Below are 24,321 nucleotides of genomic sequence, written 5' to 3' on the forward strand. Positions count from 1 at the left end.
CTGGGTCTTGGCTCTGGGCTGGCACAAGCTGGAGCTGCTGAGCTGGTCTTCCTGAATCGCCAGAGACTGGAGCACCACGGGGCTGAAGCTGGGCTGCCCATGTCACTGCTGGGTTTTTTTATAGGAGAGGTTTGTGGGGAGGCTGCTGGAGGGTGGAGGCATTTTCAGAATCACTTTTTGTTCCAAGTGTATGTAGTACAACATCCTTTCGGCACTGACAGTGACCTGTCAGCAGGGTGAGTGGGCAGGCTTTCCGCTATTGCTGATCCGGTCTTTAAAGCTAATCTGATACTACAGCAATCCCCGAGTACTTCATTGATGTCATGTTGGCAAAACTTTTATTCCTTTATTTCAACACAATGGCCTTGGTCTTCCTGAGCCCCTTCTCTTGATAACTGTTCCTCAATAGGTGCTTTTGCTCTGCTCTGTTTTGGTGGGTTTTTTTAACGTTGTAAGTCACGCACTATTCCCTGTGCCCTGCTGCTGGGAGCAGCAGGCAGGGGTCAGTTCTGCAGAAACCCGGCGAGCCACTTAGCGCAGTCCTCCTTCTTGCCATCATTAGCTACAAAGCGGGGATTTAGTCTTCAGAAACCGAATCAAACAGGCGGCTGCTGCGGCATGCCCAGAAGGTCACCAAAGTTGGACTCTTCTAGATCAAAGTGTAAGTTCCCGGTGCTGGCTGTGCAAACGCTGTGCCAGCTGGCCGGCTGGTGTGAACACGCGGTGGCTGAGCACAAGTCTGTGGTGAGCGCGGCACGAGGATATATCATGAAATCACCCACCCGGGGAGAGGCAAAGGTGTCAGTGCTCGTTTGCCCCAAGCGGCTGTTGCAAGAGCTGGGAGACTGGAGCGACGCTTGTAGAGGGTTTGGTGTTTGGGAAGATCTGAAGGTTATTGCATCGTCACCCCAAATTATCTGGTTTCACCCCCCCCTCTTTTTTTTTTTTTTCACAGGGTGTCATGCTGCTTTTTGTACATCTCCCTGTACAAATGGGGCTGGTGGGTGGTTTCTTGGCTGCAAAGCCCCATCTCGTTACATCTCAACCTCCCTTGCTCTCGGGTGCGCTCCCTTCGCTGTAGGCTGAACGAGCACTGCCTAACGAGCCTTTCCTCATCAGTGACAAGCCACCTCGGTGCTGACGAGGCACATGAGGTGCGTTCCGAGTTCCTCCCGCATGGAGGAACGATGAACAAGCCCAGGGCAAAGTGCAGGGCGGCCGATGCAGCTCCCGGACTCTGAAGCAAGAGGGCAAAAGAGTGATGTGACGCAGTGGCACGTTTGTGAAGGTTTTGTGAGGAGGGGAGAAAGGTTGAGCGGCTGCATTGGGGGGGTGTCTGCTAAGTACTGTGGAAGTTTAAGTGCCGTCCCAGCTCTGGATCACTGAGGCAGGTCTCTCCCCGGGCTGGGGGAGAGATAAACGCCTGTGTTTTGAGCAGAGAGCGTGAGAGGAGGAGGTCGGGGGAATGCTGGGCTCCCAGCTGGATGCAGAGACCTTGAAACTCCTGCTCTCTGCTCAGTTCAATTCATTATTAAAGGTGAGGATGAAGTGTTGGCTTTCATGTGCTGCGCTCCTTCTCTTTTCCTCTTACAGATCTGAAGAGGTGTGTCTTCCTGGTTCTTTTAAGTACTTAAGGTTTCCAGAATGAATTGGAAAAGAAAAAACACCCAGTCCCCAAGCTTTCAAAGCCTCTTCTGGAGTGCTTTTATCCTTCCCCCGCAGCCCTCAGCACTGTTTCTCAAGGCAGCCCTCGAGCGCAGAGACCAGCACGGACCCTCGTACAGAGACACATGTGTTCAGCTGCTGCCTGCTTCCCCCCCCCCAGGACCCCCTGGCCTTCCTCCCGGGCGGATCGGGCACTTTAAGGGCGCTGCCTGTTTGCCGGCAGCGGGGCCAAAGTCCGTGGGCTCCGGCAGCCAAGCCGGGGATGCAGCTCCCCGCCGTGCCGGGCGCACTCGCCCCCTCCTTGCTCGCCATCCCCGTAGCCTTCGGCATCAACGGCGCGACCACCTTGGCAGAGTGAGTGCGAGCCCGGGACAAAGCTTGGGGACCGGGATGCTGCGGTCTGGCGCAGGGCACGGTGCTGGGTCCTGTCCTCTGCTGGTCCTGGATGCTGGGTCCAGTCTGGGACTGGGGTGGGGGGAGCATCCAGTCTGGCCCAGGACAAGGCTCTGTCCAAGGATGCTGGGAGCTATCCCACCCAGGACAGGCCACCGGGTCCCATCCGGACCTGGAGAGGGGGGAGTGTTGTCCAAGGCAGGGTGCTGGCTCTGTCCTGGGGCTGGGGTCCAGCCCGGGACAGGGGGCTCGGTCCAGGTGCTCCTGCCCTAGCCGAGCCCACGGAAAAGCCGCTGCAGGCTGGGACTTTGCCGACGTGTTTCACAGTTGCCTTTAAGACATTTTAAATCCCATTATCAGTGAACAGACCAGCAGCATTGCTCAGGCTCATTGCACAACGCGGGGTGTAACGGGGCTCGCCGACAGCCCAAATCCCCTGGGGATTAGGGTGCTCAGACCCTCCCTGATTTATGAGCATCCTCTCCAGCCACCTGGCCCCAGCGCAGCCCCCCCGGGCCAGAGGGACAGGACCCCTGACACTGGGTGTCCCCCCCATATTCGTCCGTGCTTCCCTGGGTGCTGGGGACTTCTCCAAGCCCTGTCTCCCCCTCCCAGACCAACCCCCCCAGCAACTCGCCCACTGGCATGTCCCAGCGTGGCCGATGCCACCCCTCCGTGCCGGCCTCGTCATCGCCACCGTCACGCTGCCTGATAACAGCCCCGCTTTCGGTTTTACTGCTGAGTGACACCCCCGCGATGCCCCAACCCCGCCGCGTTCTGGCCGCTCGGCACGTCCCCGGCCGGCCATCACCCTCGCGTCGGGGGATTTGGTACCAGCCGGGGTCAGCTCCCTGGGGAGCCGGCCAGAGCCCCGCCGCTTCCTTACGTGCTTTATTGCTCTTCTGTGTAAAACCACGCTCTGGCTGGTTACTTTTCTCTTTTTTCCAGTCTCACGCTCCAGGACCTGCCAGCTATGGGGTTTTCCTCTTGTGTTCTTTCATCGCTTTACTGCACTTTCTACCCTTTCATTCCTGCCAGACCCCTTCACCCTCCTTTTCTCATTCGTTATATATTGCTTTTTATAGCTAATTTTTGCTTTTGCTTTACCAGCAGGAAGCGCTTTTAGCCAAACTTCTCTTAATCACTGAGCTGGGGCTTTCCTGGCCACCTGATAAGCTTTACTTAAAGATCTCCTGATTTTCATTCCCATCTTTTCAGTCTTCTCTTTCCCTTCCATCCCACGTAGCACCGCACCGTCACAGCCCAGATCTCCGGGATCCATCACCATGAAATCCACAGCCCTTCTTGCGTGATGTGGCACCGGCTAAAAACCATCGGTAGCTGTGGGGAGCACAGACCCCTCCAGCCAGCCCCCCCAAACTGAAGCCCGTAACAATATTATTCTCCTGCCCAGGCGTCGCAGGGGGATGTGGAGGGGGTACGTCCCCCCGTTTCTTAATTAGCCCCCGCTGCAGGACGAGCGATGGTGGCCTCAGAGACCCTCAGCCTGGCAGGGTGAGCTGGGTGCCCTGAGCGCGGCACCCCAAGGTGCTGGTACGTGTTGGTGTGTCTCGAGCCCCGTCACAGGCACGATCACGTCTTATGGTGGCGCCCGGCGTTGTGCTACTCCACCGCAGCGTCCGTGTTTGAATTTTGAATTAATCATTCTGTGGGAGTAATTGGTTGTGTAGTAATTAATTATACACTAGTAATAATGCACTTAGGTGGTGACACTTCAATTATTTGATTGTTTTGAAGTTTTTTTAAGAGCATCTGTGTTGGTTGGGATGCTTAGGGCAGGCGGTGAGGACAAGCTCAGCTTCGCTCGGTGCTGCCGTGACACCCATCCTGTCCCTGGGCACGGGGTCCTGCGCTCCCCGGCCACTGTCCCTGTCCCTGGAAGAGCAATTCCGCCTGCACAAGGCAATCACGAGCCGGGTGTTGCCGCAGCCTCCTATAAATGAGACCGGAGCTGTTCTCAGCCGGGTGACCCTGGGGCAGGGGGACGGCTGGCCTTTCGTCCCTGGTCGGCACGTCCGCCGTGCTGCGCCGAGGAGCGCGCGGGCTGGTAATTGGGTGTTTCTGCAGGATAAGCTATTAACACCGGTGCCTGTGCAGACAGACAGCCACGACCTTACCTTTTCTTTTTCTTTGGTAACAGGGTTAAAGGCTGGAGTGAAAAATACCGTAATGTTTTCCATGTTTCGTAGCTGAAGTTTTGGCAAGACCAGAGCTGCAACTCTTCCAACTGATGCAAGTGCTTCTTGCAGGGGATGCAGCAAGCTCAGGATAGATTTCCCTACAACTTCTTCACTCCCTTAGGACATGTTTTCAGTATCTGTCTCCTCATTACCGATTTGCTTTATAATCGGTTTCCTGGTCTCTTGTAACAGTGGCCCATGGCCACAACCTGCAGAGGGAGAGGGAGAACCACGCTGGGGCTTCTCCCCTGCCCTGACACAGGAGCCTTGGCGGGGCAGCCCCTTCCCCATCCATGCCTGGGTGTCAGACCCAGCCTTCCTCCGGGCTTCGCCTCCCCAGGGTTATTTCAGACCCTGGAGGAGCTGGTTGCCCCCTGCAGAGGATGGGCAGCACCCCATGCCACAGTGGGACCCCGTCTGTGCTGGGGAGCAGGGGCCGATCCTGCCGTTCTCCCTGCTTCAGCGGAGACCTCTCAAAATCGGTGGGGGCAAAGGGTGTTTCGGCTGGACCGGGGGAAACGGAGCTTCACCCCCCTGGCTCTGCCCGGGTGCTTGAACCCATCTTGCTGTTCTGCAGCAGCCCACTGGTGCTGATGCTGACAGGGGTGCTGGTGCTCGCCAGCCTCTTCTCCATCATCTTCTTCGTAAGCGGAGGGAGCCACTTCCAGGACCCCCTTTTCTGCGGTGAGTCTCCCCCGGGGTGTGGGGACTGATCCCGTGCCGGGGCAGGGAGCGGAGATCTGGGATTTGGGGAGAGCCGTGGAACCTGCTCAGAGCTGGCTCGCTCTCCCGCAGTGTTTGTGGTGTTCTCCTTCACCTCCGTCGTCGACTTGATCATCTCGCTGGAGGAGGATGGCTACATTTCTGGCTTCATGGAGGTCTACATCAGAGAGGTACCACCTCACCCCACCTCGGGCTCTCGCACACCCCGGCCGTGCAACGAGCAGCCCCGTGTACTCGGGTCAAGCACGGATGCTGCTCCCGCTCCTGAAGCTGCTCCTGCCGCAGAGGGACCACGCACGGAGCAGCCCTGGCTCCCGCGGGATCCCCTGGGGAGGGGGTGTGGAAAAGTGCCTGCCCCAACCCCGTATGATCCGCTCTCTTCCAAACGGGCAGGGTGAGCCCTACCTGCGCACGGCGCACGGCATCATGATCTGTTACTGGGATGGCATCATCCATTACGGGCTCTACCTCGCCATGATCGCGGCCATCGGCCAGAGGTGAGCGGGGATGGCGGCGGAGAGGAGAGCTTGGAGGGGCTCGTGGGGGTGGGAGGGTCCCGAATTTTGTGAGGAGGGGAGCTCTGAGCCTGGCAGAGCTGTCTGATCCCGATGTCTCTGCAGAAAGAGCTACAGGAACCTGGGTCTCTTCTGGCTGGGCTCTCTGATGATGAGCATCGTCGTCTTCCTGCTTGGGAACCTGATAGGTACGGGGATGTGGAGGGGGGCTCGACTCCACATCCAGCCCTTGCTGATCCCTCCAGGCTGCCTCCATCCCCCCGACTGTCCGGCGGGTTTGCTCCAAGGCACTTGTCCCACGGGCAGAGGAGGAAGGTGCTGACCTGGGGGCGAGCAGCAGGTATCGATACTGGGCACTGAGCACTCTGCCGTGCCTATCCTGTACTCTCCTTCCCCAGGGAAATACAGCTCCGACCTCAGCCCTGCCTTCCTCCTCAACCTGCCCTACATCCTCATCCCCATCTGGGCTGGGACGAGGCTCTTCCAGCAGCCCAAGGCCCTGCCGTGCCTCAGCCCTGAGAAGGTGAGCTGGGAGCTGGAGCTGGGGCAGGGGCTCTGCGGGGAGCTGCACCGGGAGCCGTCAGCCTTATCCCCCTCCCGGGGCCGGACCACAGGGTGCGGAGCTGAAAATACGGCATTTTCCTTCTCCCAGGTTGCAGAGGAGCAACGCAAGCGCCTGTACCAGCGGCCCCAGGACATGGGGCTGGTCCTGGTCCTGCTCCTCACCGCCGCGTTCACATTCTTCAGGGGGATGGTGAGTGCTGGGTCCCTGCACCGGGGTACCGGAGAGGGCTGTGGGGGTCCCAGAGGGGCCGCGGGGGTCCCAAGGAGGGTGCATCTGCCCCACACCTACCTCCCCTCCACTCTCTGCATCCCCAGGTGGTTTTGGACTGTCCCGCCGATTCGTGCTTCGAATATATCTACCAGCGCGAGCCGTACCTGCGCGACCCCGTCGCCTACCCCAAAGTGCAGGTGAGTGGGGTTGAGGCAGAGCTGGACCCCCCCCCACTCCCCGTGCCACCGGGGACAGGGTGACCCTCTCCGTGTCCTCCCCTCCAGATGCTGATCTACATGTTCTACGTCCTCCCCTTCTTCTGCCTCTGCATCTACGGGCTGGTGCTGCCCGGCTGCTCCTGGCTGCCCGACTGGAGCCTGGTGTTTGCCGGTGCCGTCGCGCAGGTGAGGGCTGCCCCGTCCTCCTTCCCCAGGCTCCAGGGGTGGAGGGGGGGGGGAAACAGCGGGACCCCCCGGCTGGGTTTTGGTCCCAGCCAGGAGAGAGCAAGCGGGGGTCCAGGGCTGAGCCTGGGGGGACAGATCCGCACCCGCGGCTGCATGTGGAGCAGTTCCCACCGCCGCCGCCCGATAATTACTTTGGCCTCGGTGGATCTTAATGGAGCCGGGGATTAGTTTGACAGAAATAGGCTGGAGCGAGCCCGAAGGTCTATAGATAGGATGCGCGCTGTGGGCGCGCTCCTGCAAAACACCCTTTGGTGCCGGGTGGGCTGCACCGGGCCCCCCCGTCACTGCCGACCACCTCCCACTCTGTGTCCCCAGGCTCAGTTCTCCCACCTGGGCTCCTCGCTGCACCCCCGTACGCCCTTCCCCTACCAGACCCCTGAAGATGTCTGGTGGAGCTTCTTCATCACCAACGTCCTCTACGCGCTGGGGCCCCAGCTCCTGGCCTACCGCTGCCTGCGCTGCCCTGCCTTCTTCTTGCCCGCCACTCCTGCCAGCCTGCACGTGGGCAAGAAGCACCAGTGACGTGTCCTGCCTGCCCCGGGGGGACTGCTGCCCGTCCCCCCTCTCCCTGCTGCAACAGCAGCCGCTCTGCGGTGGGACCTGCCTGGCAGAGATGTCCCCGGGGATGCTCCGGTGTCCCCCTCCTCCGTGTCCCCTAACGCTGTGGGGTGCGCTGGGAGCACCCCAGGGTGCTCCGCGGGGGCATTGCTGCAGCCCTGCCCTTGCCCAGGCGCCAGGGGGGTCTCGCTGGTGGGGGGGGCCCGCGGGAGCTGGGCTTCCCTCCCGGTGGGTCCCTGGGGGCCGTGGGGGCCCCATCCTGCCCCGGTGCTCCCAGTCACAGCAGAAGGATGCAGGAGCAGGGACCGTGCCAGGAAAACACTGTTTACAAAATAAAGGAGCGAAGGTACGGCTTCCGAACCTGTGTCCGTCACCCCCCCCGCCGTGGCCGTGGCCGAAGCACCGCACCGGCCCCCCCACATCATCCGCCGGGGCCCTGCCGCTTCCCACCCTCTGCCCGGTGCCGGTGCTGGGAGAAGCTGCCTGACTTTGCCCCCTCCTGCCCTTTGGGGTGCAGGGGTGCAGGGGGGGGGGTCTCCTGCTGCCTGCGCTGCCCTTGCCTGCCCTTGCTGGCTCAGGGTCGGGCTGGGAGGGGGGGGGCAGCCGGGGAAAGGGGTGCCCCTGAGTGTGCCAGGGGTGCCCACGGGTGGGCAGGGGTGTGCGAGCGTGGGGGGGGGGGGTGCACACGGGTGGGGGTGCAGGCAGCAGCTCGGGGCTGCCCTTGCAGGGGCCGGGGGGGGGGGGATTTACCCGGTAAAACTCTTTTTAATCCCGCCGCTTCCCCGCCCGCAGCCCGGGCCGGGGGTACCGGCAGTACCGGGGAGGGGGGGGGAGCCGGGACCGGGGCCGGTCGGGCCGGTGACCTTGGCGAGCCGACGGCCCTGCGCAGCTCCGGGAGCCGGGGCAGGGCCGGGCCGAGCTCCCGGTGCCGCCCCCTGCGCGGACCCGCACCGGCGGCACCGGCGGCACCGGAGCGCTCCTGCGGCCGGGCCCCTCCCGCGGGCCGGTACCGGCGCCCGCGGAGACACGGTGAGTACGGGGAAAGGGGGGGCGGGGGGGGCTGCGGCTGCGGCTCCGGTCGCGGGGAGCTGGAACGGGACACCCCCCCCCCAACCCGGGTACCGGGACCCCGGGCGGGAGATGCTCCCGGCGGCGGCCGGGCCGGTTCCGCCCCCGCCCCGGGCTGCGCTGCCCGTTCCCGGGTACCGGCGGTCCCGCAGCCCCGGGGCTGCCGCCGCAGTGTCCCGCACTGCAACACCGCACCGGCCCCGGGGCTGCCGGTGGGGGAGAGCCGAGGCTGCCCCGCTCCCCCTGCCCCCGACCGGGCACCGAGAGCCCCGGGGATGCTGCCCCACTCCCCCCAACCCCAGGACCGGGACCCCCGGGGGGGGGCTGCCCCGCTTCCCCTACCCCAGGACCGGGCACCGGGACCCCCGGGGATGCTGTCCCGCTCCCTTTGCCCCCCCCCGAGCTGGGACCCCCGAGGGGGCTGCCTTGCTCCCCCTGCCCCACGGCCAAGCCCTGGTTCCCCTTCCCCAGCCCCACGGGGGGGCTGATTCCCACGGGGGACACACACACACAAACACCCAGGCTGCCTGGGCTGGGATCTGGGGCATCTCCGAGAACACAGGGTTCAGGGGGGGATTGCAGCCCCCCGGGGGGCAGGGGGGGCTCCGACACACTTTTTTTCCCCAGGGAAGGGGGGGATGTGGAGCAGGGCAGGGAGCTGGGGGGCTCCAGGGGGGCTCCGGCAGCCACAGCCCACTTCCACGCCATCAGTTCAGTTTCCAGATGTGGCAGTGCTGACATAAATAACTCACGAGATCCGGCCCGGCGCGTCTGCCATGAAATATTCATCCCGGCTGTAACTGAGCGGGTGAACCGGAGTTCAGAGCCGGCACAGGCCGGGGGGCACAGGGGTCCCCACGGGCTGGGGATGCTCAGTGAGGGGGGGGAAGAAAATGGGTGACCCAGCACTGGTGGTCACCCCTGACTCTGCTTGAGGTGGGAGATGGGGTGGGGGGCTTCCCCACAAGGGGTGTTGGTGGGTGACAGCGTCTCCTTCCCCGGCTGGCACGACCCTCGTGGGGTGCGGGTTTGGGGATCGGCAGCGATGCCGGGGGGGGCTGCCGAAGCCGGGGATCAGACAGAGTGTGGGTTTGCTCAGAGACCTCCCGTCTGCCGCTCTCCTCCCTGGGGGGCCGGTGGGTGCTAAGGGGCTCTGTTCTCCCCCCAGATGCGTCCCCGAGGCCCCTGGGCCGCCGGCCCGGCAGCTCTGCTGCTCCTCGCCGGCGTCCTCGCCTCCGACGCGCTGCTCAGCACCCGGGGACGGAAGAAGGTGGTCCATGTCATGGGTGAGTGGGGACGGGGGTCCGCAGCGGGGAGCTGGGCTGGACCCCCCTGGAATGGGACAGGGGGAGCTGTCCTGCAGCCCTCAGGCTGTTGGGTTTACTATCCATTAAAGCATGATTAGGGTCTCTGGGGCATCCATTGCGTGTCCCCTGCCCTGGCCAGGAGCTGCCCAACCCGCCTCGGGGTTTGCAAAGCCCCCAAAAGAGGGAAATTCCCCCCAAAGGCTGTCACCCCACCTGCCCCATGGCCCCAGCCTGCCCTGTCCCCGCTGTGGGTCCTTCCCACGTGCCGGCACTGCCTGGGATGGAGGCAAGGGAGGCTTGGGGACAGAGACTCCCCTGAGCTCGGTGTCCCTTGCAGAGGGTGACAGCGGGGCCGTGGTCGTGCAAACGGCCCCGGGGAAGGTGGTGACGCACCGGGGCGGCACCATCATCCTGCCCTGCCGGTACCACTACGACATGTCCGCCCACGACCCCGCCGAGATCCGCCTCAAGTGGACCAAGGTGACGGAGCCGATGGCCTTCGTGGACGTCTTCGTGGCGTTGGGGAAGGCGCGGCGGGCGTTCGGTAGCTACCGCGGCCGCACGGCTCTGCAGGAGGACGGCTTCGGCGATGCCTCGCTCATCATCCGTAACGTCACCCTGCAAGACTACGGCCGCTACGAGTGCGAGGTCACCAACGAGCTCGAGGATGACACCGGCATGGTCAAGCTGGACCTCGAAGGTAGCGGCACGGCTATGCCGGGGAGGATGCACAGGGACGGGGAGGACGCCGGGTGTCGCCGTGTCCCGTGTGGGATGGCCAGGACACGGTTCCCGGTGCCGCATCCCCAGGCTGGGCTGGGTCCTGCTTTACGGCCGGTTGTTTTTCCTGGCGTGTGCCGTGGTTTATTGCCTCTGTTATTGGCTTTTATTGTTGCTCCAGGTTTACAGGCTGGCAGCTAATAAACGCTGGAGATAGATAGTGGCACGGCCTCGTAAAGCACTGGGGGGGATCGGGCCGTGGCAGCAGTGCTGGTACTGTACGCGCCTCCGAGCCCGCCGGGACGGGCTGCTGTGGCTGAGGATGCCAGGAAAGGGGGAAAACACTTTTTTGGGGGCTCAGGAGGCACAGCAGCACTGCTCCGCCTGGTACGGGCTCGCTCTGAGGATGCCAGGGCTTGGCTGGACCCTGCGCGGGCACCACCGATGTCCCCAGGTCCCAGAGCAGCAGCTCCTGGAGCCCAGGGGTGCCGTGGGGGTCTCTGCGGTCACAGGGTGGGGGGGTCTTTGGGGTTACCGAGCAAAGCCTGGAGCACCCAAACTCCCCGAGCAGAGACGATGGCAGCTTGTCTTCGCTGGACTTTGCCTGTCGCAGCCCCTGTTCTCCGCCGGCTCCCGGTGCCTTGCGCCGGTGATCCCGTTCGTTGGGTGCAGCTGCGAAATAAGGTGGGGGAGACCCCCCCCCATACCCCAGCCTTCCTCTCCGTCCCCCCAGGTGTGATCTTCCCCTACCACCCGCGCCTGGGTCGCTACACCCTGAACTTCCACGAGGCGCAGCAGGCGTGCCTGGAGCAGGATGGCATCCTGGCCTCGCACGACCAGCTGCACCAGGCCTGGCTGGAGGGTATGGACTGGTGCAACGCCGGCTGGCTGGAGGACGGCTCGGTGCAGTATCCCATCTCTCGGCCGCGGGAGGAGTGCGGCCGCAAGGACACGCCGGTGGGGGTACGCAACTACGGCTATCGGCACAAGGAGAGCGAGCACTACGACGCCTTCTGCTTCACCTCCAATCTCAACGGTAACGGCGGCAGGGAGGGGAAACTGAGGCACAGAGCACCCAGCTCCCCGTTTTGGCTGGGCGGGGTGGGGGGGGGTTCCCATGACGGCCCGGGAAGGTGCTCAGCCCTGACTGAGAGAAGGATGCGGCTGCATGTGCCCACCCTGGTCTCCCCAGCACATCGAGACGGGGTTTGGTGCTGGGGACCCCCAGCAAGGACCAGGATCTGGTCCCATCGCCTTTGGGGCTGGGACACCTGGTTTTAGCAAAACCCATCTTCCCCGGGCAGGAGCAGGGGACGGAGGTAATTGCAGCAGCAACCGGGCTGGGTGATGGATGAGGCCGGGGCCACGCAAGACAGATGGGAGCCGGGAGGGCTCCCGGGCTGTGTAAATTCCTCCTGGCTGGCAGGGCCGTGCGGGGGGGCGCTGCCGATGTTTATTTAATGGTGGCAGGCAGGATAAATAGCGGGTGTAATCGCCATGAGGAACCATCACCAACCGCCGCCGTGCAGCCCCCATAAATCTGCCCGCACCGCGGTGGTGGCTCCCCAGAGCCCACCCGGCCAGGCGTCTCCTCCAGCCCCCCCCCAAAATGTGTTGGGGGGGTGGGGGGACGTCCACAAGGCTTGCACCGCTCAGCTCCATCCCTGCCCGCATCCCACCCCGCCGGGTGCCGGTGCCGTGCCGGGTGCAGGATGGTGCAGCTGGGTCCCCGTCCCCAACAGCCCCTACTTTGCCCCCCCTCTCCCACCAACCAGGCAAAGTCTACTTCTTGAAGACGTACCGCAAGCTGAGCTACGCCGAGGCGGTGCAGGCCTGCAAGAACAACGGGGCGGCCGTGGCCAAAGTGGGCCAGCTCTACGCCGCTTGGAAGATCCAGCTGCTGGACCGCTGCGAAGCCGGCTGGCTGGAGGACGGCAGCATCCGCTACCCCATCGTCAATCCCCGGGCACGCTGCGGGGGCCGGGAGCCCGGAGTGCGCAACCTGGGTTTCCCGGACAAGAAGTACAAGCTTTTTGGGGTTTATTGTTTTAAAAAAGCTGGTGAGGCTGCCCCGGAGAAGGCGCTGGGTGGGGGGCACCCCAATCGTGTGTGAGGCTCACTTTCACCGGGAGCACCCCCAGACTTGGCCGGGGAAGCCCCCCCTGCCATGTGCTGGGTTCCCCGGCGTCGCTGCCTTCTGGGGAGCTGCGGGCAGCCCCCGCGTTGGACTGGGAGAGGTGCCCGTGCGATGCCGGTGCGGGCTGCTGTGCCGCGGGCTGCCGACAAAGCCCGGTGACGCTTGGGGAAACTGAGGCAGCGGGAGGGGAATGACTTCAGTAGCCCAGCCAGGAGCCTGCGCTTGGAGCCAGGGCTGGCTCCCCAGCTCGTTGCAGTTCTTGCTTGTCAGTCAGCATATTGCATGTGCTAAAGGCCCATCCAGAGCAAAGCAGGCTTGAGCCCCCGCTGTCCTCGTCCTCACGCCCAGGATCCCCGGCTCCACGCCGTCCCTGGGGCCACGCAGCGCTGAATCCGCAGGGAGATGCCGCAGGCAACCAGCATCGTGGGACCAGCACGTCTCTGCAGTGGGGGCTGACCTGCGACGGGCTCCCTTCCCCTGCCCCCCAAATCCCACCTTGCTCCTGGGCAAGGACTGGGGGCACTGGGCTTGGCTTCATGCAACATGGGCAGCCGGAGGGGGGGCACTTGCAGCCCCTCCAGCACCCATATGAACCCACTCGCCACCGGCCACCCCACAGGGCCGGTGCTGGTACCCGGCGAGCCCGGGGCTGGGGCAGCTCCTTCGCGCTTGGCTTCGCGCAGAAGCGGCCGATGGCGGGAGCAGGGAGGTGCTGGGTGGGCGCCGTCCCCTGCGCCCACCCGGCCGAGCACCGTCCCGAGGCTTTTTGCAGGCCTGGCGCTCGCGAGCTGGACGTAGATGAAATAAAAGCTTTGGCCGCTTTTCAGAGCTGAGCCGGGCTCTTGCGTGTCCTTCTTTGGTGCCGCCCTCGAGGGGCATCTTGGGTGCAAAAGGGACCCCGGGCTGCGCTGCGCCATGGGGCTGCTCACCCCCACAGCCCTTATATTTGCTCCCCAGTCAGACCCCCTGGCCCCACTGCACCCTCCCTCGCAGCCAGACCTGGGCAAGTTTGGAGCATCCCGGCTGGAGCATCCTGACAGCATCCCTCTCGGATTTATCGGGACCAGATCCAAGGGAGCGGCATCAGCAAAGTCACCTTGGGGCATCGCAGCGCTGGCAGCAACCGTGGGGACAACAAGGCACCGGTGGGGACCCTGGGGTCCCCCATACTAGAGGGGGCTCGGGGCTTCCTCCATGCCCGGTGCAGCTGAGCACAGACCATCCATCAACTTTACCGACTGCCAGCACTGATGAAAATAAATAGCTGCTGGGATGTGACACCCCCAGCCACTAGGACCCCCCCTGGGAGGGGAGAGTGGGGAGACCGTGCGTGCCGGGGGCCACCGGAGCCCCAGGTGGTGGCCATCACACACCGAGAGATGGGCAGCCGGGGTGGGGGCCGCAGACCCTGTACCCACGGTTAACGCAGGCAGCACCCGGATAAATTCATCAGCATCTCTGCGTCTTATCTAGGCCGGCAGGGAAAGCGGCGGCCACGCTGCTCCCCACGGGCGACGCACGCGGCAGGCACCGCCGGCGTGATTCATGAGCGCTCGGCTCGCGCCACGAGCAGGCGGTGGGGTTGGCACAACGAGCCCTGGGAGAAGGATTAGGTTTGCTTAAAATTAATTTAGTGGCAGCGAAAGGAGGCAGATGGAAAGCGCCGGCGAGGCAGTTCCCGGCCAAGGCAAGGGCTGCGGGGGGACTGTCCCTGGGGTCCCCGCTCCCCCGCCTGCCCCCAGGAAAGCACAGGGTCAGGGCCGCTCAACTGTTAAAAAAATTTATTAAAATGTCCAGCAGTACAGAAAGGCAGAGTCAGAAATGGCACAGGGAGGGGACAGGGAGGGGGGCTCGGGACACGGCAGTCACGTCGCAAACAGCAGAGATCGGAAAGCGCCGTACACACACACACACACACGCCAACTCCAACGGGGACCCGACGACGAACGGAAAGGGGAAAAAAAAATAAACCAACCCCAAACCAGGCGGCAGAGCAGGACACCGGCCCCGGTAGCATCGTCCCCCTCCCCGCGTCGGGCAGGGTCCCCGTGCCGGCCGTAGGGATGCCCCACGGGCAAGACCGGGGTGCCAGGGTGGGAAGATGGAGGTGTGGGGGGGCTGCTAAAAAACCAGAGCCACCCTGGGCCAGCGAGACACGATGGCCAAGGTGGGAGATGGGGGGGGGGGGGGGCTGGCAGATTAACCCCCCTCTTTGGGGAGGGGGCCAGAGCCCAGCCGGGGAACAGCCCCCCGCCCAGGGATTGGGGGGGGGGGTCCCGTGTGGGGCTGGGGGCTCGACCCCGGGTTGGGGGGGCTGAGCGTGGGGCATGCAAGGAGGGCTGGGGACGCACACGCAGCCGCCCCCTCCGGATCCTATTCCCTACGGGGCCGGGCATCCTAGGAGCTAAAGCCAAGGGGGGTTATAAAAGAGGGGGGGGGGAGTGGGAGGGGGGCGGGAAACGTCACCACATCCCGTCGGGGACCCTTGTGCTTCCTCGTCCCCCGGCTCTAGAAGTAGTGGCCCTCCTCCATCCAGTCCAGCCGGAGGTGCTTGCGGTGTTTTCGCCGCTCCTTGCGGGGTTTGTGGTGGTGGTGCTGGTGGTGGGGGTGGCTGTGCCGGTGGTGGTGGTGACGCCGCGCTCGGTGCGACCGCCTGGCTAATGGGGGCAAGGGAGGGGACCCGGGGGGGTCAGGAACCACGGCCCCAGGAGGGAGCCGGTGCCTTGACACCCCCCTCCGCCCCTTCCCCGGGACCCCCCATCCCCACTAACGTTTTGTGCAGAGGATTTTGGGCCGGTCCCACTTGCCGGTGCTGTGGCACTTGATGGTGGGCACGTGGCGCTGGGTGAAGCCCTCCTCGCACTGGTAGCGCACGCTGGAGTGGATGCTGTACTTCTCCTTCTTCTTCCCCACGGTGAAGGCGTTCGCCACCTCCGGCGGGGGCCCGCACAGCACTGCGGGGGGGGAACAGACCCCCGTCACCCCTCCGGCACTGGGAGGGGACGAGGGGACGTTCTGCCGATGCCACCGGTTCTCTCCACGAGCCGGAGCGGTGGCGGATGGCTTTAGGAGAGGCTCCATCAGGTTGGCAGTGAGGCGTTCCCCAGGATTTACTTCGTTAATTAATGGCCTTATCGGGGCGAGCGCGTCGTTAACACGCGGCCGGTGGGAGAGGGCGGCGCGCTCCTCCGGCTCGCAACGAGCAGCTGGAGGTTAATATAACTTTCAAGATAAGGAATGAGAACTTAATAGTTTTAATGGTGGCAAATTAAACAAATTAAAGTGGAGAGGGAAGAATTGACTGTGGGGAAAAAAAAAGGAAAAAATGGAGATTAAGGGGAACTGCTTGAGTTTTCCTGGATGAGGAGCTGGGATAGGTTTCCTGAGGATGAGGAGGTGCCTGGGGGCTGCGGGATGGGGATGCCGGGGCAGGCGGTACCTGTGCCTTTCTTGCAGATGTAGGGCAGGTTGTAGTTGCAGGGCACGTCGTTCCACTTGCCGATCTCGTGGGACACCAGCACCACGCAGTCCTCGCCGCCCGCAAAGAAGTTGTCGGGTTGGTTCTCCCGCCAGTTCTCATATTGCTGGTGGGACACGAGAGAGGGTGAGAGCCCCTGTGCCCCCCCATGCCCTGCACCCTGAGCCCCCCCCCCGCCTTGCACCTCCAAGGGTCTCACCAAGCCGGTGTTGTCGGTCCACTGGAAATCCTGCTCCACGATCCTGTCATTGAGCCCGATCCAGGTGTTCTCGTGCCCAAAGCCTACGGAGAGAGGCACCCACGGCTCGCGCGGTGAAGGCGAAGGACGCCCGGGGGTGCTGATGCTTGGAGAGCTGCGGGATGGGGTGTTCTCCCCCCCCCCGCACCGTTGATGAAGCCGTGCTCCTCCTGCGAGTGGATGCTGGTGAGGTGGCCGGCACGGCGACGGCAATCCCGCTCCGCGTCCTCCCAGGAGCGCCGACGGGCAAAGTACCGGTAGCAGTGACCCTGGAACTTGTGCCAGTTGTGGTCGCAGCCCTCCGTGTCTGCGGGGAGATGGGCACGGTGAGGGGAACCGGTCCCCCAGCACCCCGGGAAGGGATGCGGGGAACGAGCTCCCCATCACGGAAGGGGCAGGACTTTTCCATCCCCTTCCCAACTCCCCATGCCTGCTCCCAAAGGGACAGGGGCTGGGCAGTGTCCCCGTGGGGGTCTCGCCCACCCCATGGCAACACACCCGGGGGACACACCGGGTCCCCACCTTTCTCGCAGCGGCTGCCGCCGTAGCTGGGCAGGCAGAGGCAGACGAAGGAGTTGACTTCGTCGATGCAGGTGCCACCGTTCTGGCAGGGGCTGGACAGGCAGTCATCGATGTCTGCAGAAAACGCCGGGAGCTGCGGGTATACGGAGACCCCCCGCCACCGCCCGCCCAGCCCACCGTCCCCTCTGCCACCGCCGGTGACCGAGCACGGGGGAATCGAGCAGGATTTAAGAGCCGCAGCCCCATTCCCCTCCCCGCTTCCAAGCGTGGTCGCTGCTCCGTGCCGTGCCGGGATGCGGGACCGGATCCTGCCCCGGTACGGCGAGATGCTCCGGCCACTCACCGATCTCGCAGTTCTCCCCGGTGAAGCCCGGGGCGCAGCTGCAGCCGCAGACGGTGCCGTTGGCGCGGCAGGTCCCGCCGTGCAGGCAGGGGTTGTTCTGGCAGGGGTCGGCCGGAGCTGCGGGGTGGGAGTGGGTGCCCTGAGCCGGGGTGGGGAGGGACACCGCGGCACCCACCCCCTTCCCCACCGGGACCCAAGGTCCGGTCCTGCCCCGGTGCTGCCGGCTGCCGCACGTTAACCGCGGTGCCTTTTCCACCTGGCCCTGGCTCTACTCTTTAAATATATTTGTTGCCTTTGTTTGAGCCGTGGCCGGGTGGCGTGTGCCGCACGTCCCTCACCAGCAGCCGCCTCTCCAGCTATTATTATTAGCAACTGCAAATATTAAATATTTAAGAGGACGCTTTCCCAGCTCACATTAATAGCTGGGCTCACTTTGAAAAACCCAGGATCTGCCCCCAGCCCATCACGGCTGCCAGAAACTCCCCGGTGAGTAAATTGGTTTGGGTAAAAGCAGAGACCCCCCCCCAAACCTCCGCCTTAAAACTGACCCAGCGGGTCAGCAACACACTGTACCAGCCTGGGGGGGGGGGTCAACCTTGAGGTCCTCCTGCCACCCAGCCCGTTTCCCCCGTCCCCATCAGATGCCCGCAGCACCCCGACCCCGCAGCACCGCGCTCACCGTGCCGGCTGGCGTTGCCGGCGCCCGCCCAGGCCAGCAGCTCCCGTTCCTCCAGCCCCGGCTCTTCGCCACTCCCGCTGTCGGCATCCAGCAGCGGGGACCCCCCTGGTCCCCCCAGCTCTGCCGCCGCCGTGGAAGGCTCAAAGAGTGGCTCTGTGCTCGGGGACTCAGACCCCTCCGGCACCCATGGGTGGGGGGCAGTGGGTGACGGCCAAGGGTTGTGGGTGGCCGAACCAGGGGGTCCGGGGGGCTCTTCCCTCTTCGCCTCCCCAGAGGCATCCTCCTCCGCGGGGGCTGTCGGTGCATCCTCGTGGCTGGGACCACCCGGGGGGCCGAGGCTGGTGGGGGGCTGCCGAGGGGTGGAGGGGGGCAGGAGGAGATGCTCCGCTCCCCCCAGCTCCGGTGCAGCGTGGCTGGTGGGCCGTGGGGCGAAGCCTGCGGACCCTTCTTCGGCCGCCGGCTCCAGCGCCTCCGCCGGCTGCTCGGTGCCAGCCCTGGGGGTCACCTCGCCGGCCGCAGCGGGAGGCAAAGGCGAGGGGACGTCCCACGTTGGGGGGGACGCGGCCGCTTCGCCGCTCGACTCAGCTGAGCCCTTCCCGGCATCTCCGGACCCGGCCGGCGGCTCACGGCTGGGCTCAGCTGGTGGCTCGGCTGGACCACGGGGAGCCGTGGGACTCAGCCCCCCGTGGGGCCATGGAGCAGCCGCCTCGGTGGGGTGCTCCACGGAGGGGCCAGACGGGTGGAAGAAGGTCACCGCTTTCCTCTGCCTCTCCAGCGAGCCATCGCCCGGAGCCCCGCTGGCGTCACCGTGGAGCTGCGGGGCCGTCTCGGGGCCCTCGGCCACCAGCGGGGCCGGCGGCAGCGGGGGCCGTGGTGGGACGGAGCCGCCGTCCTCCTGGGAGAGGGCGTCCCCGGAGAAGTCCTCGGTGGCATCTGCAGGTGGCCGGGGGGAATCCCCACGGGCGCTGGGGACGTGGGGCTGAGCCCCGACCGCGGTGACGTCCCAGGGGCTGAGAGCGTCGTGGGGAACCGCGGAGGCAGGCAGGGATGGGGACGGCGGAGGGGGTGTCCGTGTGGGCTCCCCAGGATTGCGGGGGGCCACGCGGGGGCTCCACCGTGGTGAATCCCTCCGGGCGGGCGCCTGCGGCGAGGGGGACACCGGGGCGGTGGCCGGTGCCATCAGCTCTGCAAGAGACGGCACAGCCGTGGGGTTCCTGAGCCGGCACAGCCCCCGCCAGAACCCCCCCAAGCTGCTTTCGGGCATCACTTACCGGGGCTGATCTCTTCTTCCACCGCGTTGGAGGATGAGTAGGTGCCCTCCCGCCAGAGGCTCTCGGTGCCGGCACGGGGGATGCTCCACGTCTCCACCGCGTTGGCTGCAGCCCCCTTCACCTCCAGGGCCAGGACGGGGGACTGGGTGACCGTCCCCACCGGGTCCACAGCCACCGTGGGGTCCCCAGCCACCGTGGGGTCCCCAGCCACCGTGGGGTCTCCAGCCACCGTGGGGTCCCCAGCCACCGTGGGGTCTCCAGCTGCGGGGTCCCGGCTCTGCCGCTGCAGCTGGAAGTAGCGCCCGTTCAGCCCGGCATAGCCGCTCCGCCTCGGGGCGCGGGAGCTGGCCGGTGGGGTGCTGGGGGTCTCTGCTGCCATGCCAGGGACCGTCCCCAGCCCGGGCGGTTTTGGCGGTGAACCGGTGACTTGCTCCCGGGCTGGGCTTTGGGACTGCGGCAGGAGGGCGGCCGGGGGCTCCTCAGGGTCGGGGTCTTCTTGCGCCAGCGGTGCCGAGCTGGTGCTGGCCGGATCCTGCCGGGAGCTCGCCGGCGCCTGGTCCACCACGTTGAGAGCTTCGTCTTCATGGGGCCACGCCGGCGAGGAGGCCGTGGTGGGAAGCGGGGACGTACCATCGCCCAGCCCCGGACCACGAGCCACCGGTGCCCGTGACGGCACGGCCCCGGGGAGGTCACCGCGCCGTACCGCCGGGCTGCCGCTCGCCGGCCGCAACTGCTCGTCCTCGCCCAGCCCCGCGGGCCCCGGCTGCGGCAGGAGGCCATAGCGGTCACGGGGGACGTCCCGGGAGTCCCCCGACGTGCCCAGGTCCTCGCTGCGCTCCACCAGGACGTTGTCGTCGCCCAGCGAGTCGGGCGCAGACGGCACCGGCTCCTCTGGCTTCCTCTGCCCCGCGGCCGCGCGTGCTGCGGTGAGACCGCGAGCATCAGCCGTGCGCGGCGGCGGGACCGAGGGGCACGACGGGCATCGGGGCACGAGCGGGGACCCACGTCCCCCCTCGGGGCTCGGTACCAGGCACCGCATCCCCCAGCCTCGCACCATGCCAGGGTGATGCATGGAGCTGGGCTCCCTCCCAGCGCAGCTCTCCTCATTTATCTCATTAATTCCCCAATTAAATATTCATCCGCAGCAATTTTCCCGGCTATGCCCACCGATTCCCAAGGGAAGAAGGGGCAGGGCTGGTGGGGGGCCTGGCCGGGGGAACGCGGTGCCGGCATCGCGGCCGGTCCCCCTTACCTTTATAGCAGTAGGTGTCGAATTTGGAGGCGGCGGGGGGGAAGCCGGTGCGGTTGGGGAACTGGTAGAGGGTCCTGACGCCCGAGGCCTCGCCGCCGCATTTCCTGCGCGGGAGCCTGATGGGGTAGCGGACGCTGCCGTCGGCCAGCCAGCCTGGGTCGCACTGGTCCAGACCCTCACGCCACGCCAGGTAGAGCTGCCCCGTGGTGGCTAGCGAAGCCCCCTGGCTCCGGCAGTGCCTCCGGGCCCCCTGCCAGGTGAACCGCCCCGGCACCGTGGCATAAAACACCGTCCCTGTAAGAGAGCAGAGCCCATTGGGGATGTGGGGACGGAAAGCCGCGACGATCCTGATGGCTTGGAGCCGAGCGGTGGTTTTTGGAAATCTCCATCACTCCAGCACGACAGCCACACCGTGCCGCTTGGCACGAGCGCAGAGGGTGGCACCGAGCACCGGCACTGGCACCGTCACCCATCCCCACAGCCAAACCGCGGCAGGCGAGAGATGCAGGGAGATGCCCACGCTCCCAACCACAGCCATTGCTCCGCAAGGATGTTCCCGGGCACCCGCCTGCCCAGCCCGGCGCGCACCCGGCCGCCGCGGCACCGCTTGCCTCGCAGCTCCCGGGCGTAGCAGTAGACGTCGTATTCTTCGCCGGGCTCCCTCCGGCCGTAGCTGCGGACGCCGGGGAGGCTGTTGCGGTCTCCGTAGCAGCCGGGTCGGGAGAGCGTGATGGGGTACCTGCCGGAGAGGGGCACGGCAGACGCTCAGCTCCACGACCACCCGCAGTGGGGGATGCCCGGCCAGCAGCCCGTGCCGCGCACTTACCGCACGGTCTGATCGGCCAGCCAGCCCGCGTCGCAGTTGTCGTAGCCATCCTCGAAAGCGGCTTGGAGGTGCTGGGGCGAGGCGATGACGGCCGAGTTGTCCAGGCAGGCGCGGCGGGCAGCGGCGAAGGTCAGGGCGTAGCGCTCGCCCGCGGGGCGGTAGTGGAAGACGACGCCTGGAAGGGCAGCGGGTGGCAGAGCTGGCACGGGGTGCACGGCTCACACAGCTTGTATGGGGTGCAGGGCTTGCATGGGGTGCCCGGGGTGCCCGGCTCACAGAATTTGTATGGGGTGCACAGGGTACATGGGGTGCACGGCTTGCGCAGGGTGCGTGAAGTACGTGGGGTGCACGGCTTGCGCAGGGTGCGTGGCTTGCACGGGGTGCACGGGGGTGCACAGCTTGCACAGGGTGCACGGCTTGCACAGCTTGTGTAGGGCACGTGGGGTGCACGGCTCACACGGCTTGTACAGGGTGCATGGAGTGCATGGCTTGCACGGGGTTCAGGGCTTGCACAGGGCACGTGGCTTGCACGGGGTACACGTGGTGCACAGCTTGCACGGGGTGCATGGCTTGCACAGCTCGTATAGAGCGCACGGGGTGCAAGGCCCCCACGGGGTGCATGGGGCACACGGCTTGCACAGGGTTCACAGCTCGCACGGGGCGCGTAACCCACACGGGCACCCACGCCAACCCGCCGCGGTCCCCGCGAGGCCCCCGCGGCTCTCCCGGCAACGCCGCTCCATGGCGCGGTGCCCGGCTCACCCGTCACCTCCAGGGGCAGCAGGTCCTGCTCATCATCGATGCCAGCCACCACCTCGCAGCGGTACAGCCCCGCGTCGCTGGCACGGGCGGCGCGCAGCAGCAGCGTGGCGTTGTAGCGGTCGCGGGGGTAGCCGGGCAGGGACGCTCGGCCCTCGTAGGTTTTCACCACCTTCACCGCGTTGTCCTTGGCCACCAGGATGGGGACGTCCTCCCTCTGGCCGGTGGCCGAGCGCACCTTGCTCCATTTGACGCGGGGAGGGTCGGGGGGCTCGTTGGGCCCCAGCGAGGCGGAGGGTTGGAGCAAGAAGAGGCAGGGCAGGGCCACGGGCTCCCCCAGCCCCACGCGCACAGCCTGGTGCTGCACCCTGTTGATGTGGATCACCTTCCCATCGTCCTGGGAGCCTGCGGGGAGAGGCACCCAGACACCACGGGAATGGGCGGTGAGAGCTCCCGCAGGGCTTTTGTTCGTAGGGGGAAGAGCTGGGGGCGTTGCGGGGTGTTGGGGGGTCTGTACCGGGCGCTCCTGAGCCCCCCCCGAGGAAGAGCATGAAGCAGGATTATGTGCAGCCTCCCCGTCTAGTGGCTGGAGACTGGCTTTGCCAGTTAAATCTGCCCCTCCGGGGCTGAACCCCCGACTCGGCCGAGTCCCTGCCGTCCCCCCCCCCAAGGATGCTGCCAGGCTGTAGCCGCTGCTCTGCACCCGTGGGTCCCCCACTGCTCCCGTGGGGATATCAGTCCTCCCCGTCCCTGCCCACAGAGAGGGACCCCTCGCCAACGACTCGGCGCCATCCAACCCCTGTGGCACCGGCGGGAAAGCCCATCCCCACACTGGGATAAAGCATGGCAGCGATCATGACCTCCTCCTCCTCCTCCCGCACTAATCCTGCCCCAGCCTATACAGGCTCCCAGCTCTGCCGCTGCAAATCCCACAAGTCTCGGAAACCCCCGTGGCCCGGCTTTCCCTGCCCGCAGCGGGGTCGGGGGGATGCTCCCGCGGAGCTCAGCCGGCCACTAATCCCCGCCTGGCACCTTGTCCCCCCCCCAGCTCCCCACCCTCCATCGCACCCCAAGCCCTTCGCTCGCCGGGAGATGTACGGGGAGGGTACCGGGGTGGGGGAATCCCAAATCCCCCCCCCCATGCAGCAGGATGCTGCGATGCCCCCGCCATGAGGGACCGGGGTGGAGGGGGGACACGGTCAGAGACACAGCAAATCCCCGGGGGGCTCAGCTCCACGGCGGGGAGGGGGCCGGGGGTGCTGCCAGCGGGATTAAGGATTTAAGGTCTCGCCTGTGGGGATCCCAGTGCGGGGGGGGGGGAGTCCACGGTCGCCTGAGGGGCTTCTCCCTCGCTAATCCCCCGCAGCTCAGGGCGGGGAGGTGTGGGGGGCCACAGCCCAAGCCCTCCCCTGGTTATTATTCACCTTCGCTATTTATTCTGGCTGATAGTGCATTATTTGCTGCTGTTTACCCTTATTGGCTAATTAGCCCTGACGGCACTTACCCAGGACGGCGATGGGGAGGAGGGAGAGCCCGAGCAGGAACCAGCAGCCGGCATCCCCCATCACATGGACCATCCTTGACCTGCAACGAGAGCCGGAGCCAGAGGGTGGGCGGCCGCTGCTCGCCCGCTCCCTGCTTGTTCAGCAACGCCGTCGGGCCATAAATCACCGCGGGGCCGCGCTGACACCAGCCTCCCGAGAGGCACGGGGAGGGAGCAGGATTAGCCCCACTTAGCAAGATGCCATTAGCCTGGAGAGAGTTTGATTTCACTCCCGGCGTGAAGCCGGTGCGGGGTCGAGATGGAGGATGGGGTGCCATCCGTCGACCCACCGAGCCGCCAGCTGCCCCGCCGGGGTCTCCCTCTGTGTCCCCTGCCACCAGTGCCACCCACCGTGACACCCCCGCAGCCACCCGGTGCACCGCTGGAGGCGGGACACGTATCTCCGTGGTGGGGGTACCGGGCAAACCTGGGGGTCCCGCACACCCCCAGCCCAGCAGCAGCAGAACCGGCGGCGCTGGAGCCAGCCCTCGCTCTGCTCTCAGCATTAACATGCAGCGGATGCCTCCGGCTGCCGGAGCCGGCGTGCGGCGTGTGGAGCACAAAGCCGGCACCGCTGCTCACCGAAAATCTCCCATCCATCTGTTTGACTGCAGCGCCGATTAGTATTTTCTAAATCATTTGGTCTCTGGGCTCGGAGGGAAGTCGGACAGATCGCCCGCCCGGCACGGGCACAACCATCACCCGGCTCCCACCACAACCATCACCCGGCTCCCACCACAACCACAGTCCCGCTCAGGCTTTGTTTGGGATTTTAACCGGGCTCCGGCACCCCGTGCCGCTGAACCGGCCAAGCAGAGGCAGCAGAGATGCAACCAGCACCCCCAAATCCCAAACGGGGCCACGCTGGAGCCCAGCACCACGTG

The 24,321-nt window shown here is 65.6% G+C and overlaps 3 protein-coding genes across 3 annotated transcripts; 2 read left to right on the forward strand and 1 right to left on the reverse strand.

Moving 5' to 3' along the window:
- The first annotated feature begins 1,927 nt into the window (after positions 1-1,927).
- Positions 1,928-7,258, forward strand: TM6SF2 (transmembrane 6 superfamily member 2). Its single transcript, XM_075037456.1, has 10 exons — positions 1,928-2,019; positions 4,837-4,943; positions 5,055-5,152; positions 5,376-5,479; positions 5,603-5,685; positions 5,896-6,020; positions 6,150-6,251; positions 6,377-6,469; positions 6,557-6,676; positions 7,052-7,258. Exons 1-10 carry the CDS (start codon positions 1,928-1,930, stop codon positions 7,256-7,258), a joined length of 1,131 nt encoding a protein of 376 aa, XP_074893557.1.
- Positions 7,259-8,295: 1,037 nt separating this feature from the next.
- On the forward strand, positions 8,296-12,502 carry HAPLN4 (hyaluronan and proteoglycan link protein 4). Its single transcript, XM_075037457.1, has 5 exons — positions 8,296-8,323; positions 9,531-9,648; positions 10,007-10,369; positions 11,123-11,425; positions 12,165-12,502. Exons 2-5 carry the CDS (start codon positions 9,531-9,533, stop codon positions 12,500-12,502), a joined length of 1,122 nt encoding a protein of 373 aa, XP_074893558.1. The 5' UTR covers positions 8,296-8,323.
- Positions 12,503-15,034: 2,532 nt separating this feature from the next.
- On the reverse strand, positions 15,035-23,471 carry NCAN (neurocan). Its single transcript, XM_075037458.1, has 14 exons — positions 23,399-23,471; positions 21,898-22,299; positions 21,136-21,310; positions 20,921-21,048; positions 20,310-20,603; positions 19,058-19,978; positions 17,787-18,971; positions 17,108-17,224; positions 16,765-16,878; positions 16,391-16,549; positions 16,204-16,286; positions 15,966-16,110; positions 15,298-15,480; positions 15,035-15,183 (listed from the first exon to the last, which is right to left on the reverse strand). The coding sequence occupies exons 1-14, from the start codon at positions 23,469-23,471 to the stop codon at positions 15,035-15,037; spliced, it is 4,128 nt and encodes a 1,375-aa protein (XP_074893559.1).
- Positions 23,472-24,321: the final 850 nt, after the last annotated feature.

Source organism: Buteo buteo, chromosome 10 (genome assembly GCF_964188355.1).
Source record: "Buteo buteo chromosome 10, bButBut1.hap1.1, whole genome shotgun sequence".
Lineage (NCBI taxonomy): Eukaryota > Metazoa > Chordata > Aves > Accipitriformes > Accipitridae > Buteo > Buteo buteo.